The sequence below is a fragment of the Cyprinus carpio genome, chromosome A7 (assembly GCF_018340385.1).
Source record: "Cyprinus carpio isolate SPL01 chromosome A7, ASM1834038v1, whole genome shotgun sequence".
NCBI lineage: Eukaryota > Metazoa > Chordata > Actinopteri > Cypriniformes > Cyprinidae > Cyprinus > Cyprinus carpio.
The window spans coordinates 17,877,784-17,896,549 of NC_056578.1; the positions used below are offsets into that span (position 1 = coordinate 17,877,784).

The following is an 18,766-nucleotide window of genomic DNA, read 5'->3' on the forward strand; positions in this document are numbered from 1 at the left end:
TAGCCAATGTGTTTCCACTCTAAATATCAGCTTATATGAGTACACGTGGTGTAATTAAAGCACACACATTTTGTCTTTAAGGAAGACTCATGTCTAAAATAACATACATAATGTCTATACAGTCTTATATAAAAGTATTTTAAACATTTCAATAAGGAATATATATGGAAATTAAATCTTTTTTGAAGCAGTCACTAGCATAAACAATATGCATTATAAAAATGCTATTTATAATAAAATGCAAGTGAGTTGGACTACATGAAACACCAAGTACTGTAAGCTTAATACGCATGCTTTTAGTTAATAAATAAATATGTTTGAAAGTGTGTATTCACATGCAGGCACTCATCTGCTGCATCTTTTTTCCACAACAAAAAAACATTTTGACTATGATTGTGTAAAATGGCCACATCTACAGAGTTCCCACACAGAAAACACCTTAAAGGACACCTTTGTGGGAAAGCGGTTGGCTAAGATCCTGCAGTGAAGTGATACTGCATCTATCACTGAACTCTAGTTAAACAAACAAGTGAGTTCATCCACAGTATTGAGGTGGGCATCGGAAGCCCAGCTTGCTATAGCTCTGAGAGCTGGGGGCAGGAGTCAATTGACAGAGGAAATTCTCTCTTCTCAGGGACTAACAAACCTTTGCATTACTTTTTCTCATCTGGGCTGGGCTCATTTTTCTCTTTTCACCAATAAGAAAAGTAAACACAAATGTTATATTTATCTAAAATCACTTTTGCTTATTAGTCTGGTTGAATTGGATCAATGAAGGTCAGCAGCAAAGACATTGGTTAATAAAATGGGATTAAATACATAAAGGATGCCTGTGTTATTATTAGTCTACAATTACAATTACAGTAACATCATGTTCACACAGTGCACACAACGCCTCTCGCGTTACTTGTAATGCATTACCAACAACACTGATTATTTGGTTAAAATGTGTTTGTGTTTCTCTAACTTTTCTGATTAGCATGACTGACGTGCTGCAAGCAGACAGCTATATATCTCATTTCTGTTTGCCTTCAGCATTCTTTAAAGCATTTGCAGTACATTTGTAAGACAGATGTAAGTGCCTTTATGTACTGAAGCGTTGGAAACCAAAAACCAAAAACATAAATATAAAAGTGAAGAGAGCAAAGCTAAGCATTTTGCCACCTTCTCCTGCGCCATCGTTAGTAAGCAATGGGGTAAACACCTGCTGGCTTGATGACCACAGTTTTGACCTATGCTTTGGGCCCCAATAAAAATAATATGAACGCAGTTCAGTGGGGGCAGGGGGCAGGGGAGCAATCAAGGGTGCTTACAACTACATGAACACAGTACTGAAAGGAGAGACAGAAAAAGGTATTGACCGAGAGAGAAAAAGATGTCTGAAGCCGATCAGATATCTACGGAAGCCCGTTTCCACCACTGAATAAAAAAAGGTTATGCTAGAAAAGCAATTATTTAATGTGCTGGTTCACTGTATGCCTGCTGACTGGTATATTTATGCAGTTGGTGGAGAGGAAGAAGAGCATAGCAAAGCCTAAATCACTTTCTGTTATACCACCTCTCTCTTTTGAGAAGGTTGGGATTCATTTTCAGAGCCAATAAATACTAAAAACTATGAAATTAGGAGAGCTGTAATATATTGCATAATGTTGATATGCACCAATGCTGTCCAGATTTTGACATTTTGGCAAGTACAAATAAGTCAATATGTATTTTCATATTATGGTCAATAACTGATAAATGGACAATATTAAAATACTCTTTTGTGTAAATACAATAATAAATAAATAGTAAAATGAAATGGCATCACAACATTACAAAGCTCCTGACACCAAGACAAATTCCTTGTGCGTGTAAAACACTTGTCAATAAAGCTCTTTCTGATTCAAAGTACGGAATATTATATATATATATATATATATATATATATATATATATATATATATATATATATATCTATATATATATATATATATATATATATATATATATATATATATATATATATATATTATATATATATATATATATATATATATATATGTGTGTGTATAAAAAAAAGTAAATTATTATATATAATCTATATCCAATATGGACTGCTATGATTAAACGATTATACGATATATCTGATAACCTATATATTCTGCATCCCTACTACAAAGCAATTGACTTGGAATGCATTTGTGGAATTTGTATGCATTTAACAGTCAAAGTACCCGCTGTTGAGTCCAAAGAACCCAAAACTGCAAATCACAGAAGGATTCCCATAAGATCAGACTGATGTGAGCTGAAATGCATAAAAACAGTCAACAAAATGACAAACTAACCTCCTCTACCTTCTTTGACACTGACATAAATAGTTACTTCCCTAGAGGTTAAATCAAAAGCTCTCAGTTCAGCTTTGTTTAATTGGAGACTTTTTTTATTAACTGAGAGATGACACAGTCAGCCTATGCTTTTTGTCTTCCAAAGCCATGCCAAAATCTAAAGGGCTTTGGGCAGTTATAGGCAGTTGTCTTACTTCAGTATGTCATCACAAATTTACCAGTCCAAGCCCTCATTCATGAATAACTGGGATCTTATCACCATTGTGCCCTTCAGCTAGACACTTGAGCCCGGGTTGCTCCAGAGGGACTGTGCCATAGATTATATAATCCAAGTCACCTTGGATAAGAAAATGGCTGCTAATGTACGGTAATGTAATGTAAATACACTGCTCATTCTGACTATGACATCATTGCAACTCATGTCTCTGAGGACCTGTGACATTGCAGAAAAAGTACAGATTACCTCACTTTTTCAGTAAGAGAAAAGGTAGACTGATCTGGGAAGAGATGTGCAAGTATTTACTCACAAGACTCACAATGACTAAGCTCAAGTCATACGGTGTTGTGATTCCCCATGAATCTTGTGCATGGTTAAATATTCATTCACTCGTAAGCCTCTCTGCTCCTGCAGAGGGGAATGAGTGCGGCTGTGGACTCACCTTGGAGAGATTAGCTTCAGGGCTCATTCTGTTCCACCTCTGGCATGATGATCCACTGCAGTTTAAACCGCTAATACCAATAGACAAAACACACCAAATGTAACACACACACACACACACACACACACACACATGCATGCATGCACGCACGCACGCTCGCTCGCTCGCTCGCTCGCTCGCTCACTCACTCACTCACTCACTCACTCACTCAACTCACTCAACTCACTCAATACATTGCTTTCAGCCACATAACTGTTTGGAGGCACACCATCCCATATGTGTCTGAACTTTCAGTTGAGTTCCTGAGTTAATGTCAGAAACTAAACAAAACTGCATTCAGTGATAACTGAGAACACAGAGGCTTGTTATATGCAAACTATCCAGCAGTTAAATAAAACACACTGGCTCTTTTCACCAAGAGATGGGACAGAAGACCATTTGGGCAAGAGAGAATAGGGGGGGATTTTCACTGCCTGATGTGTTACACTTGAGGTAATACAAGGAATCTGTGTACAGAAAAGAAAAAGTTGTATATATCATGTGCCCCATGTATATTTGTTATTTATAGTTTAGTGATCCACAATATATCTGTATCGTATTGATTATTGGTATTGGCTGATACTGGATGTACACTACAGTTAAATAGTGTGGAGTCAGTTGCAATATTTTATGTTTTTGAATGAAATCTTTACCAAATCTAATGTTCACCAAGACTGCATTTATTTAGTTACAAATACAGTAAATAAGTAATATTGTGAAATATTTTCACAAATGAAAATAACTGTTTTCCATTTTAATGTAGTTTAAAATTAAACATATTCCTTTATATATTCATTATTTCTATACACACAGACAGACAGACAGACAAATAGACAGATAGATAGATAGACAGATAGACAGAGAAAAAAAATGCATTCATGAATTAATGATTGGTAGTCTATAGCGGCCAAAACTGATTATTTAATTATTTATATTAATTTTCCCAATGTACACATTCTTACATATATTAGCTCTCATCTACCACATTCTTAAACAATCTTTAAAAACACTAATCATTTAATAACCCTACTAAATTTAATCTTAGCAAAGCTCAAAATGAACATCCATTTTAATACTGTACATTATAGTGTTGTGATGCTTATATATATATAAGCATCACAACACTATACATTTAGGGGAATTGTTTGTGGTATTTTTTGACTCAAGTGGTCCTGACTGAACGGTTGTGGGTTCGAGTCTCGGGCCAGCATTACCACGACTGAGATGCCCTTGAGCAAGGCACCGAACCCCCAACTGCTCCCCGGGCGCCGCAGCATAAATGGCTGCCCACTGCTCCGGGTGTGTGTTCACGGTGTGTGTGTGTTCACTGCTGTGTGTATGCACTTTGGATGGGTTAAATGTAGAGCACGAATACTGAGCATGGGTCACCATACTTGGCTGTAAGTCACTTTCACTTTTTTTTTCACTTTCACTTTAATCTTGGTGCATCCCTAAAATAATTGCTAATTTGATTTCAGAAACCAGTAAAGGTTTAGTAGCCTAGATTAATATGAAGGCAACTGATCTAAGCGCAACTTATTTACATTTAATAACGTCTGTCTGCTCATTAGTAGGGCTGTGTATCACCAGCAAAGTCACAAAACGGTACAGTACATATCACAATAAAGGACTGCACTAAATTTCACCTCAGCAGAATTTAGTAAAACAGCTGTTTATTAAAATCTGCATACTATAGGGCCATTTCTAACTATTGGCAGAGCAGGCATCTGCTTTACCTCTGCATTAACAAGGGCCTCCATAACTGTACCACAGTACAACATAGGTAATGGCATTTGTGTCATGTTTACACTGGCCACTCCCCACCAGGTACAATATTCTGATTGTTTGCATCTTGTTTTTAAGCCCATAAATAATAAATGTACACGTTCTTAAAAATATATATTGTAATTTACTCATACTAATATTTGTAAAAATCATATTTACATAACTGGTAGGTTTTCATTGCACAAAATTCTAATTTAAATTAGAAGAGTTCTAAGTTAATGCGCTGTCTTCACTGTATCTCACGCACACGTTTAGTCACACACACAGATCCTGCTGCGTGTACGCACAGACATTGTTTTTAATGCTCAGACAAACTTTTTAGCACTGCCCTGCAATTTTATCAATAAAATAGCTTAATCGCTCAAGAGCTACATTATCTTTCTCAACAAGGAGCTGGTAACATCATTGTTTCTAAAGGAATAAAAGCCACAGCTTCACTGTTAATAGAGAAACGTGGCAAAACGGTGGTAATTTATACATACATAGCCTCGTAAATAAACACTTGATGAATTAGACTTTTCTGAGAATAGAAAATTGAAGTGGAGATCGCTAAACTCCAAGCTTACCGGTGTTTTCAGAAAGCAAGCGCATTTATCAACAGTGGAGAGAGAGCATGTACACATGGTTGCCAGGTTGACAAAAATAAGTAACACACTTAGCAGACATTTCCGTATTGCGCAAGTGGGAAGCTCTGTTTTGGGGATTATGTCTCTTTATATCAGGCAACCCTGGTTGTGTTACCCTCTGATGCCAGATTAAACATTGTAGTAGCCTATATTATGATCTATTCATTATTTATATAAACCTCACACTTTTCTACTCCATTTTAAACGGTGTATTCCAATTAAACGCAGTCTATTGCTGCACACATGCCACAATATCGATACAGATACAGCTGTATCGATGTACCAAACACAGCAATACTCATTAGGAAAGTTTAGTGAATGCAAAAGGTTCTCCAGCCTCAGATAATGAATCTTCTCAGTACCACATCTTCAAATTAATTATAAGTGCAATTTTCTTTGACTAAGTTATTAGACATTCTCACGTAGCACACTTACAGACAAATGATTATTACATAATTAAATTCAGCATCCAAAAATAATAAGGCTGATTCATGAATATTGTATTTAAAGACAAAACACTCCATCACATGTGACAAATGGGCACTTCATATGCTGTGCGCCACTCAAAGATCCTGTTAAACTAGGCACTAGGCACTTAAACTAGGAATGCACCGATACTGGTATCGGGCCCGATACTGCGCTCCTGTACTCATACTGGATGCCCCAATACCAAAAGCCAGAAAAAGAAACACTGACAACAGAACAGCAGAGAGTAGAATGAAATTATTAAAGATTAAGGATGTCTATGAAGTACGTGTAAGTAATTAATATAATGTTAAACATTCAATATTCATGTTTGTATAGCGGATGTGCACGAGCTGATAAGCAGAGCAAGCTTGTCGAGTGAATATCTCACACAAACATCACTGGAAAGTTTGTAGTTCGGTCAGATATGTCAAAAGCAAGCAAGCAAAACACTGTACAGGTTACTAAAGGTATTTGACGGTAAGGAGAGCGAGCGAGCGAGAGAGAGAGAGAGAGAGAGAGAGAGAGCGGGAACGAAAGCGAGAGAGTCAGAGAGCACACACTTCTGTTGCATGATCTTAATTGCTGTTCGCTCCATTAGTGCATGCATTTGGATTAAAACTAAATCATAAATATAAAACAAAAAAATGATAGGGGCATTCACTATAAACAACATTTATTTTAAACGTCAAGCATACACGGTTACAGCAAAAGTGAAACTAGCAGACTGTGTGAAATGCACTAGGCTGGAAGTGTCTTCTGCACCAATGCAAACGTGTGTGCGCTGCGCATGTATAGCTTGCTCTAAAATGATGGTTTTAATTCGTACACGAGGGTCCGCGTACAGTGCGTGTGAAGCAAATTACATCACCAAAATAGTACGGGCGTACTCGTATAATGTATAAGGAGTAGTTCCCTACATTGCAGTATTGAGCTGCTGCAATGGAGCAGCTCTAATGCGCCATTTAAAAGAACAGTGAAAGTAACAAAAGCTTTACTACATTTACATTTTAACAGGTATAATTAAGTGTGGAAATAACTGAAGGAAATATCTGTTTGCTAACTGAAGCAAACTAACATGATTGTTGTTGTTGTTGTTGTTCTTCTTCTTTTGTCTCTGTACCCTATATTTGTAAAACAAAATAAATAAATAAATAAAAGACAAATGCTGTGAAAATACAGGTATCGGTATCTGCGAATACCAAAAATGAAAGCATCGGTATCGGACTCGTTCTGAAAAAAGTGGTATCTGTGCATCCCTAAAGTCCCTTTCACACTGCGATTCCGGAAAATACACGGGTAATGTGTCCCGGCAATTGTTCCCGGGTCGCTAGATTTTGCACTTTCACACTGCCAGTGATTACCCGGAATATGTGCATGTGTTCACACACAACCCGTAAAGGTCCCGTGAAGACACGTTATATCAGGTAGTGACGTGTAATGTATGAGTCGAAAACGCTAGGCACGTTAACTTTCACTTAAGCTGGCGAACGATCTCAGCTTCAGCGCGGATTAGTGAGGAACTAACTGATCTCTGATTCATTATAGTTTGCACATATTTAGTCATCACTACAACACGGCATTAGTTCTGGCTTTTGTTCACTCGTTCCGGGACTGAACCCGGCAATGTTACTTGGTCCCCAACCCGGGATCAATCCCGGGACATGTTTGCGTTCACACAGAAGGCGACCCGGCAATGTTCCGGCAATTTTCCGGGTCCAACGTTCAACTCGACTCACACTTTGGGCTCTCAGAACCCCTTTCACAATAGATGACCTTCATCATGTTTGAGTACAATGGCTGCAAAAGAGACCTTTGATGTCCAAAGGGAGAAAGAGCCCTCTGAGATCATGCAAATAAGGGCCCTGTTTACATCTGATATCAACGTCCATCTTGGGTGATCCAGATGAGACGGACTGCTGTTTACACCGGTATTTCAGAAGTATTTCACCTGGTGTCTCAGAAGTAAATATAACAACTAAATATATATATGATGCAGTCACATGGATTTCTGACTAGATCCAAATATGTTTTAAGCAATTGAATCGCACAACATTTGGACCCTGTTTTCACCTATGCTAAGTGTCATCTACATTTTCTGAGGTCCATAATGACTATTTAATGTAGCATCCATTGTGGCATACTCACTCACTGACAACAGTACTTTCTTTGTAAGCTGCTGTTTTCCTTTAGTCTCACTTCATGTGAACGACACAGAGAGAGAGTGAAAATAAAAGTACACTTGGGATGTGCTATTTTTAGGCTGCTGAACACTCTTTCACAAAAATGCAGGCGAGAATAAAGCAGATGGTTATGTGGACTTGCGTGTGTGTTTTGGTGTGTTCTTTTGCCACGACACAAAGGAATACACTAGTGCTTGTGCACGTGTGTATGTGCGTAAGGAAAAGTATGTACAGTACGTATTCTGCTCTTGAGCAGTAATTTCTGGTCTATGCTTACTCTTTTATCTTGACACACATCCAATAAAATGTTGTCTAAGATGTCTACCAACACACAGAACAACTCAAAACCAAACGTTCAATGCGAGGGACTTGCCAACTAGCTTTCAACATTCAATCACAGGAACACACAGACAGATCTGTCCCATTGTAGGAAAGATTATGTCATTGAGCTTAGCAGGGTCAGGTATTCCTATCCTTTGACTCTTGTCGTGGCCTAATGGTTAGAGAGTCAGACTTGTAACCCGAAGGTTGCGGGTTCACATCTCGAGTCTGACAGGGATTTTAGGTGGGGGGAGTGAATGACCAGCGCTCTCTTCCACCCTCAATACCACGACTGAAGTGAGACCCTTGAGCAAGGCACTGAACCCCCAGCTGCTCCCTGGGCGCCGCAGCATTATGGCTGCCCACTGCTCCGGGAGTTTGTTCACAGTATGTGTGTGTTCACTACTGTGTCTGTGCATGTGCACTTGGGTTAAATGCAGAGCACAAATTCTGAGTATGGGCCACATGTCACTTCACTTTCACTTGTTTTCTTATAGAAGCCAGGGACAGAAGGGAAGACTACTGCCGAAAAAAGGGAGGCTGAGATAAATGAAGGCGAAATGTCTCTTACAAGTCCCAACAGCAGAGGCTAATAAAACAAGGCTAATCGTTTGCATGTTTGGTTTTATTTCATTCAGATGTTCGGTCATTCCATCACAACATACGGAGAAAGGCTTGTATGTGCTTAATGGTCCTTAAAAGTCCTGAAATCACAAGTCCTTGATGAATTATTACTGGATAAATTAATGTAATTGAATGAACTTAAGCTTTGTGGAAAGGCATCTGTAGAAAGTTGCTAAAAAATATATAATTTTGACATGACCTGGTTTATAAAAACAAAGGAAAAATGTGTTCACAGTAATGCACTTACAATGGAAGCCCATTGGGGTAAGTTTTAAATGCAGCAAATAAATGTTACATTTAATGTGTCGCTAGTCATTTGCATAATGCGGAGCTCTGCTCAACTTTGTTTCTTTGCCAATGGTATCTTTTGCTTGTGCCAAATAAAATCATCAACTCTTGTTAAAAATTAATAATATCCTGTCACTTTGCTGCTGCAAATTGCTGCCAGTATGAGCAACCCTTTGGACTGTAAAAAAACTGTACAGATCAAGTTATTTTTTAGATGAATAATTTATGTAAGAATGTTAACGAAAATACAAGCTTTACATTTCTGCTTTTAAACCCTACGATAAATATGCACCAAAGACTTTCATGGGCAGACAGAGGCTGTACATGTTTTATCATTTTTATTCAAATTGAGGTACAAGTTGAAATTATCTTCTGAGGTAATCGACATCAAGCTACAGATGCTGTAGAGGGTAACTTGTATTAAACCTGCAATAATTCTTTCATGAAAACTCAGTGCAATTTCATCAGTTTCTCTACTTTATCAAAGACTAAAAAATTAATCTTTTTAAAATCCCTGTAGTGAAATAAAGACTACAAAAAAGGTTTGTGTCAGATGAAATCTGCAGATTAAATATAGAGGGGAAAGTATAGAGGGGAGTATAATGCCGGCAGCTATATGAAAGTTACTACAGTGAGCAACGAACGAACTGAGATATTATGTCATGAAGCTGTAAGGGAAGACAGTGTCTGTCATGGTAAGACAAAATCTGGCATCAGAAAAGTGCAAATCATATCTTGTGTAAATGCTGACTGGGCATATTACTACACTGCCTTAGGTGAAATTATATGGCACCAGTCATACCATCCGAGAACAGAACGACGCTAAAGACATGATGCCAAACCACAGAAACAGAAAGATTTCTATCAGCGGGCTGTTTGCCAGAGCTCAAAGATCTTAGCCTGATCAATTTGTTTCCGCATTGCCTGGAGCGCTGAATCACTGCGGGTCTCTACCATTCTGTAATGCTCTGTAAAAAGTGTAAGCTGAGGTAGAACAATCCAGGGTCAATCCTAAAGGGAAAAAAAGACTGGATTTCCACACAGAACACAAGATCTGTGAAGCATTTTGCCCTCATAAATGCTCAGAGGATGAGTACTAATCCAAAACCAGACACATCCATTCTTCCAGAAAGAACAGTTGAGCAGGAAGAGCAAGACAGTTTTGACTGACCTGCCGTGAGCGTGGAAGTCCAGGTGCAGGAACTGGTCCTGGTGAGACAGAGCTCTTTTAGCCCTCTGGTGCTTGCTGTGTAAGACATCTGTGTCGTAGGACAGGCCTTCGTAATGTCGAATATACTTGCTCAGGGATTTCCCATACTGACCTACAGAATAAAAGAAGGAACAGAGAAAAAGAGAGATGAAAATGAGTGACAGGTTGTGATCTGACTAGCAATTATTGAGCACAAGACCTGGTGCAGAAATGTAACAGGCAAACTGTGGTGACAGAGTGAGGATAAACCACTGTGACTGTTGGAATTACACTTTGAGCTGCAACATGATGACTCATTATCTCTAAATTACAAGGCTTAGGCCCATTTCACAAGTCCTGTGTCTGCAGCGCGTAAGGAAATCAGCATTACAGCAGGGTATTGAGATTTTATACTGACTGAGTTTCTGCTGCGTAATACATCTGCGGTTCTATGGGGGCTGTTTTAAACAAATGGGTGACTGGGCATGTGCCCAGGGCACTACGTCAGGGAGGGGCACCATGTGGGGCCAAAAAAAAAAAACTTGATTTCCAGTTCACCACACAGAATTTATCCTTAAAATAACAGTCATAAATTATAAGATGGTTAATGGGAGTAACCAACTCAATCAGTAATATATGTCCAGCAATGTCCCTGCCCAGCAAACATGATTATGAATTTATTGCGGTCTTGGAGCTTCCTTTATGAAAAGAGTTTGATTAATAGTGAATATTGACCTATTGTGCGTACCGTTGTGGCTCCCGCTGTTAGCAGGGGATAGTCGCTGCATTTGGGGTAAAAATGAAGGAATTAGTTATCGTGTGAGGTGCCAAGTATATAAAGAGACCCGGGTTGAACTGTCTGTTCGTTCAGTCGTCTGTGAGTGATGTCACCTCCCAATACAAACACGCCCCATAGTATAGTCCCACCCCGACACGTACTGATAGGTTTCTGAGTAAGGCATCAGAAATTTCAATGCTAAAGGAATTGTGATTCCATTTGAGTTTTGGCAGGTTACGGGGTGCAACAAAGAGAGTGTGAAAAAGCAGACGAGGTAATTAATATTGCTATTTAAATATGACAGGCTCATAACTCTTAAGACATGGGAAATACAGTTGCAAAAGGACTTGGGTAGTCACTGTGCAGTCACGAAAGTGAAAAGGCAAATGGTAATGCAAGATTTGCAATTCCTTTTGAAAACAGGCCGCTGTATCCTTCTATAGAAATCTGTAAAAATGGGCATGAATATTAATATGTGTGGCTTGTGTGTGAAGCTGACCTTATACTGTCCTAACATTAATTAATAAGAGAAACTGAGAACATAGAGAAAGAGAAAAAAACGAACTACGCCTATACGGTCATACGTGCATGAGTGCACATATATTTTCCATTTCTATTGTGGGAAAGTACAGTATTCATGTTTCTCCTCCCATCCTTCCTCAGACTCAAAAAGCAACTTCCTGGCACAGTAGCATTTATTCTAAGAATAGCATGACCTTAGCATGGAGTGTTTACTTCACCACAACACTATAGTATCTGCTCAAACAACAGTTGTACACATGAATTACCCACAGCGATTCATATATTTCATCTCACAAACAACTTTTCTAGTCCCTTTCCTTCACAATCCTGAAATCTTTACAGGATGATGACAGTTATATACTCTTCTTATTTTGGACAGGGCAACGTAGTCTCACAGTGCATAAGAGTCTACAAGACAATATGACTAATAAGTAGGGATGTGCGCGATGACTAATTTGATTGTCGTTTAAACTAAAGTTTTGTATCCGACTAGTCTAAAAGCAAGAAACCCCCAAAAGATGAAAAAAAAAAAAAAAAAAAAAACCTTGTGCGTGTATATAATAGACTTTATCTATTAAAAATGTAGAGATAACGAAAAGCAAGCCAACAGAATTCCAAAAAGCGCTTGGACATCACGCAGCACCACCGAAGTGGGTCTTCGAGGAATAGACAGCGCGGACGGGATCACAGCGGCGGGGGGCTGTAGTGAATGACATTAGCTGGCTTTGGCTAGTCTCTAAGCTAGACGGCTACGTGCCTGTAATGGATATGATTATGCATCGCTCCAGTACAGTTACTGTAAGCCAATTTGACATCACACAGTTCACACAAAAGTTTTCAGTTTTCTTCTAATTCAAAATAATCCCACAACTTGCTCGTCTTTCGCGTGGTCACTTTTGAGCTCGCCACAACTGACACGAAGAAAATTCATGCGAGGCTTGAGGTAAAAATGTAGTTTACGTCCCGATACACTTTTAAAAATAATGTATTTTCAGTGTCGACTAGTACTATGAGCTGTACCGTTTAGTCGACGAGACCCACACATCCCTGCTAATAGGACCATCCAACCTCTGGTTGATATGTTTTCAGAGGAAGAACTTTGACACTGTCTTTCAATCAGTCAACACAACCCACAGAGAACCCACCTTTCCTGTTTTGAATCGAACTCTAGCTCCCTGGGCTCCAACCATGTCTGTTATGACAATAAGCCTCAACTGGCTTAAATAGAGCAGTACCTTTTCCTCTGAGAACAGAACAACAGCTGTGCAAGAGAGCCATCAGTGCTGACAGGTGAGGTGATGTCTGGAGATGGTTTGGAATGATTTATGCATCAAAAACTGAATATCACAGGCCAATTACTGCTGCAATCTAGTGTTCAAGAGTTGGCTCAGAGATCTGTAACGCTGCATGTTCTATCAGGAAGCATTTTATTTTGTTCTCCTCAATTGTTTATCAGATGCTTTCAAAAGCTTACCAGAGCACACTGAGAATACAGCAAGTTCTCAAAAATGCTTTAATATTATTTAAACTATGGCTGGGTAAAAAAAAAAAAATATTGATTTCACGATTTTAATCGATTCTCATTTTAATGAAACGATAGATTCATAAATCCCGAGAATCAATTAGTCTAGCCTGTCAGATAATGAACGGAACATTGTAGCGCGCCTCCCGTTCAATACATTGCAATAATCTTTGTGATTTGTTACTTTTGATATGAAACAAAGTCACAGATTTCAAATGCTGTCCATTTTATTACAATATTTAAATATTAAATGCTGTTTTGGATACTGTTTATTGTGGAGTGACAGATGGCTGTGAACTGATCATCTCCTATGCTTTAATAGCAGTTAAAGCACATAATAAACATGAATAAACATCTGAAGCCATGTTAAAAGAGTACAACTTACCAAAATCCATATCCTGTCTCATGTAATCAGTGTTTCAAACATGGAAAGACGACAATAGCTTGTAAACAATAGGCCATGTTACGTAACGTCACATTTAACACAAAAAAAAAAACATATTCGTGACAATGGACTTAGCTAGAAAAATAAACTCTAGAGACGAGCATTTTGCTAAATATGCACCATATAACATGTTCATTTTTTTTTTTACAGTTATACAATATTTAATTTATGTTTGAATAAATCCATCAAGGTTTTGTGACAACCACCATTTAAATGTTTATATTTAAAAAAACGAATTGGAGTAGAAATATATTTATGCAATTTAAAGTTAAAGTTAGTATTATAAACTTTATAAAACTTTCTTGAGCATATTTAATAAACTTTATTTTCTATAGCGCCTTTAAAAGTTACATCTCAAAGCGCTTTACCAAGGCATACAGAAAAAAAATACATTGAGATTGACAATCAGAGAAACATATCACATATACGCTAACCGGAAAAAATAAGTTTTAAGAGAAGATTTACAAATACTAAGGGATTCATATTTGAAGTGTTTGTATACAAATCAGAACATTTCAATCTTCAATATCATTGACTCTCAGGTATATTTTACAGCATTAGTTGAGAGATGTTTTTTTCTTGAAAAAATTTGCCACCTGATTTGTGTCAAAACCCAGCCCTAATTTATACCTCCATCTGCCAGAGGCTATATACAAGTTATAAAAGGGTAGTGCAACCAAAAATGAAAATCCTTGTATCAAGTACCAAGCCTCATTTGGTTCCAAAAACAAATGAGTCAAATCTTAAATATGAGCATGCTGCTGCAGAAAGAAAAAAATTGAATGAACAAATAAAATTTTGATCTGTTCTTTACATAGAGGTACTATAGGGTTCAGAAGACTTAAGCTGGTCACATTTATTGTTGTTCGGCAAATCTTTCATTTTTATCTTTCAAATTTACCGCATTGACCAACAGAAAGTTGCTTGGTTTGATGTGAAGATCTACTTCATTGCTACGCTACTGACAATAGACAATGGACCTTTTTGAAATTTCATAATGTGACTTCACCTTAAGTTCATGGCCACTATTGCTTCGACTGTATTAAAAAAAAAAAAAAAAAAAATCTTTTAACATCCTTCAGTGTTGACCTTTTGTGTCCCACATGAGGAAGAAAGCCACATTGGTTTCAAACAACATGAGGGGTAAGTGAATGATTTTAAAATTTTATGGTGATCTAGCCTATCCCTTTAACAATAAAATACTACAAAATATATGATCATCACAGAAAAAACAAAACACGCACCTCTGCAACACTATAAACACTTCACACTTCTCAATGGCTGAGCCATTTTGGAAGCAGAAGATATGAAATTCTTGCATGGCAGTCTGCTATTCACCAAACTGTAATTTCAAGAGAAAAATCATCAGTGTCTATCCTATGAAACACAACAAATAAAAATTAAACAGCAGAGCAGAATATTCGGCAAACGTTCAGAAACATCTGACCTGAAGGACTGCAGCTGATGCACAGCTTTAATCATAAAACACTACCGCTAGACCACACTTTCCATATCCTTAACAGATCCTCGGGTTGTGAGATACAACAGTAATAAAATAAATCAAAAAACAAGGCCAGAAACAAACTGCACAACTGGCATAGAGTGAGTGGGAGGAAGGCAGAAATAGTATGTGTGAGTGTGTGTCTATTGGCTGGGAGTATCAGTGCAGACTGTTTGTCCACCTGTACAGCAGTGATAAAATCCTCCTCTCATCTTAATGTGGAGAGAGAGAGAGAGCAGAAATCAGAAGCAGTACTGCTTTAGAGGAGCAGAACGCTCCAACACTCATTCCAATTCCACACACATTAGCGCTCCACCTCCCCAACACTCCTCCATCTACCTCACTCTCAAGACAAACTCTTTCCCCCCAGTGTTCCTCTCTTTAGCCCTCTACATTCAATACACTGTGCAGGCTGAAATAAAGGTTCATTGAACTGCTTGATTACATGACTTCACGTCATTGGTAACCTTCATGGTTTAGTAGGTCGGCACAGTTATCAGTCCTGTTTGAAGTGCTAAATATGGTTAAGGTTAGACAGTTCGCTTATGAAGATATATTAGATATTCTATATCTATTATCAAAGTGACTTACTGACATTTTTAGGACTCACAATTGAATTTTCTATAGATAGATGCTATATGAACTAGTTAGTGCATAATTAGCTACTTTCACACAAGAAACTCACTATATCAGTACAATCGACATTCGACAACCATTCAAACATCAGTACGAAAATTAGTTAATCACGTTTTTTCAAAGCGTCCTAACCTCAAAAAGATGTGAAGTGCAGCATTTGTATGCATTTGTTTTCATGAATCCTAAAAGAGACCCTTTTTTGATCTGCTTTCAGTCTACAATGCCTTAAAATAGTGTCTATATAGGCAGAAGATAATATTTTGAGTGCACAAAACAATATGTAGAAAAAAAACAACAACAACAAATGTCAAATTATTCAAATGTACAGCTTGTTTCAAGGTTGGCTTAAATGGCATAGTTTTCTTGAGAGACAAGGACATTTATATCTATGGACTAATGGACAACTGGCTTATTTTGGCCTTATATCCATGGCAACTCGCCACTTTGATTTTTTTTTAAAAAACTATTTGCTCGCTCATCTTCAGCCCTGTTACCTAGAACCAGAGTCAGCCAGTGAACCATTGCTGAGAAGCATAAAGGTGTAATGACAGGGAAGTGATGTTTCATCAGAAGCAAATGGGACGATTTTGCTCTATTAGCTAAGGCAAAGAGGTGAGTCGGTCCATTACAGATCAGCGTTTTCTGCTCTGCTATTCAGCGGTGGAGCTGAATCTACACAGAACCACATCAAAAGAAATAATTTTTTACACTAGTTAAAATAAGTTAAATGGGGTGATTACATTAGTACTTTTATTTATCTCTCTTGCAGTGTCTTCATGGAAAAATGAAAAAAGAAAAAAAAAACATATAACTTAAGAGTAAATTTAGTATAATTACCGACTGTTTATATGAAAGACTGTGGATTTCAGGAGGAGGATGTGACAAGAGAACTGGGTAAAAAGTCAGGACAAATACGAGTTATAGGCCTGTTCAGGATAGGCCTGAACAGACGTATTTATAGATGAAAATATGTATAGTTCAGGGTAAATGAAAATCTTAGAGGCTTTTCAGTATGCACAGACACTGCGAAAGGCGTGACTCTGTGAAAGAAGGTTGGACACTTAGCTCTTTTGTAAAAGCACAAACAATAGCTGCCTCATTTCTGCCTAAATTACTCCACATGTGAGGACAAAAGCTCTGGACTCCCACACAAAGATAACTGCAGAGCCGTCAGAACAGTAACACACAACACCACTGGATGGATGAGAAGAGTGGAGGGCCTAAACACTATTGATGATGGAAAAATTTAGTTGTCAAAAATAACTTAACGGAAAACTGCAAGTTATTTACATCTTTTTATATTCTATATCCATTATCCATAGAACTTGCAACAGCCTGTAATTACACATCTTTTATTGCAGCAACCTTCGCATCACATCTATAATCAGCTGAACTCTGTTTTATTCAACTGAACTGCTCTCATTTAACATCCAAAAGAGAAAATCTTCAAAACTTCTGTTTGTAGGACACAAGATGAATTCCGGATGAAACATTCCACTGAAAATTACAATCAATGTCCCTTTTAAATGTTTATATATCCCTAAACACTGAACTGGGTGGTACACAGACAGAAAATTACAGGAAGTGGAAACAGCTTGGCTCATTATTTATCATGCTATGGTAGGACAGAGCCTGTGACCTTCACACTCACATTTCTACAACCTATGCCATAGAAGAGATTACAGGCAGGGCTCTGTGGAGAAACCACACATATGACAAATACAAACTCAGACTAAAGACCAAAATATACTTCTCTTTTTACACGAATGCAAGGGACAGCGTACAGTGCTTGTGATGCAAATTTTGTCATTAGAATAGTACACGCATATTGCACCACCCAATTTTTTAAGTCTCACATGCGCACTGAATTATTTTTGCAGTAATTCGATGTTCCACAAGGTGGCAACACTGTCCTGGGCCGTTATTTTTTAATGACTTTAGAATACCCAAGACATGTCACTCATATAGTTTTGAATGGGGAAAAAATGCAACGCTCAATATGGCCACTCAATCACAGGAAGCCCTGCCTTCTGAATGAAAGAGCCAATCACTAATTAGTAAAGTCATAGTCACTGCAGCTGCCGTTAGAAGTCCCGGTTGCTTTAGAAACAGTCAGCGTTCTGAGACCGCCTCTTAGGACTGCACATGCTCACTGGCTGATCTACCTTGAAAAATAAGCTTTTAATAACGCTATTTGAGCAAAAGTAACAACATTTATGACACAGTTGTTGTCAGATTTCTTTGGTCATTTCAAATACGAAATTTAATCGTAAGCTTAGTGAACAGTTTTGAAGAATTTGATGTTTCACCATTCAAAGAGATAGGAGTTACACTTGCATGCCCAAGAGGCATTTCAAAGATTGCCGCCAAGTGACATGACTTGTCTTAAAAGGACTTTGGTTATTTTACAGTAGACAACAAAACTAAAAGAATTACAGGGTTTCTGGAATTGGATTGGTCTTGCTCAAGTAACATTTTAATACTATCCAACAAAACCCTCTCTAAAAATGAAAAAAAAAAAAAAAAATCTCAAAATGTTCTTCACAAAAACCAAGTCTGTATTTTGCCCAGTGCATCATAGCAATAAAGTTTGATTCAAACCCATGGGTGAACTACTGGTCAGACATGGCAGAATATTATGAACAAATCAGTTTTTGTCTTGGACCCAAGCTGTGGGCAGTTGTTGGTGGGTGTTTAATAGTGCAGAGACATTGTTTTTTCTTATGCCAAGACCTGGACTACACTTGCATGTTTAAGACGAGCTGGACTTAGCCACTGGTAAGATGCGCTCCACTTCCTTTCTGTCAAACTTAGAAAAATACACTTATTTTCAGGTAAGTGAGCCTGGGAACTCAG

General features: G+C 37.9%; 1 protein-coding gene across 2 annotated transcripts in view; it reads right to left on the reverse strand.

Annotated features, from left to right (window-relative positions):
- The window catches only part of LOC109113683 (disintegrin and metalloproteinase domain-containing protein 10-like), a 64,981-nt gene that overhangs the window by 39,430 nt on the left and 6,785 nt on the right, over positions 1–18,766 (reverse strand). For both annotated transcript variants that reach the window (XM_042760046.1, XM_042760044.1), the window contains exon 2: positions 10,489–10,639. In XM_042760046.1, the coding sequence (XP_042615980.1) occupies positions 10,489–10,639 (151 nt within the window). The remainder of the gene's footprint in view (positions 1–10,488; positions 10,640–18,766) is intronic.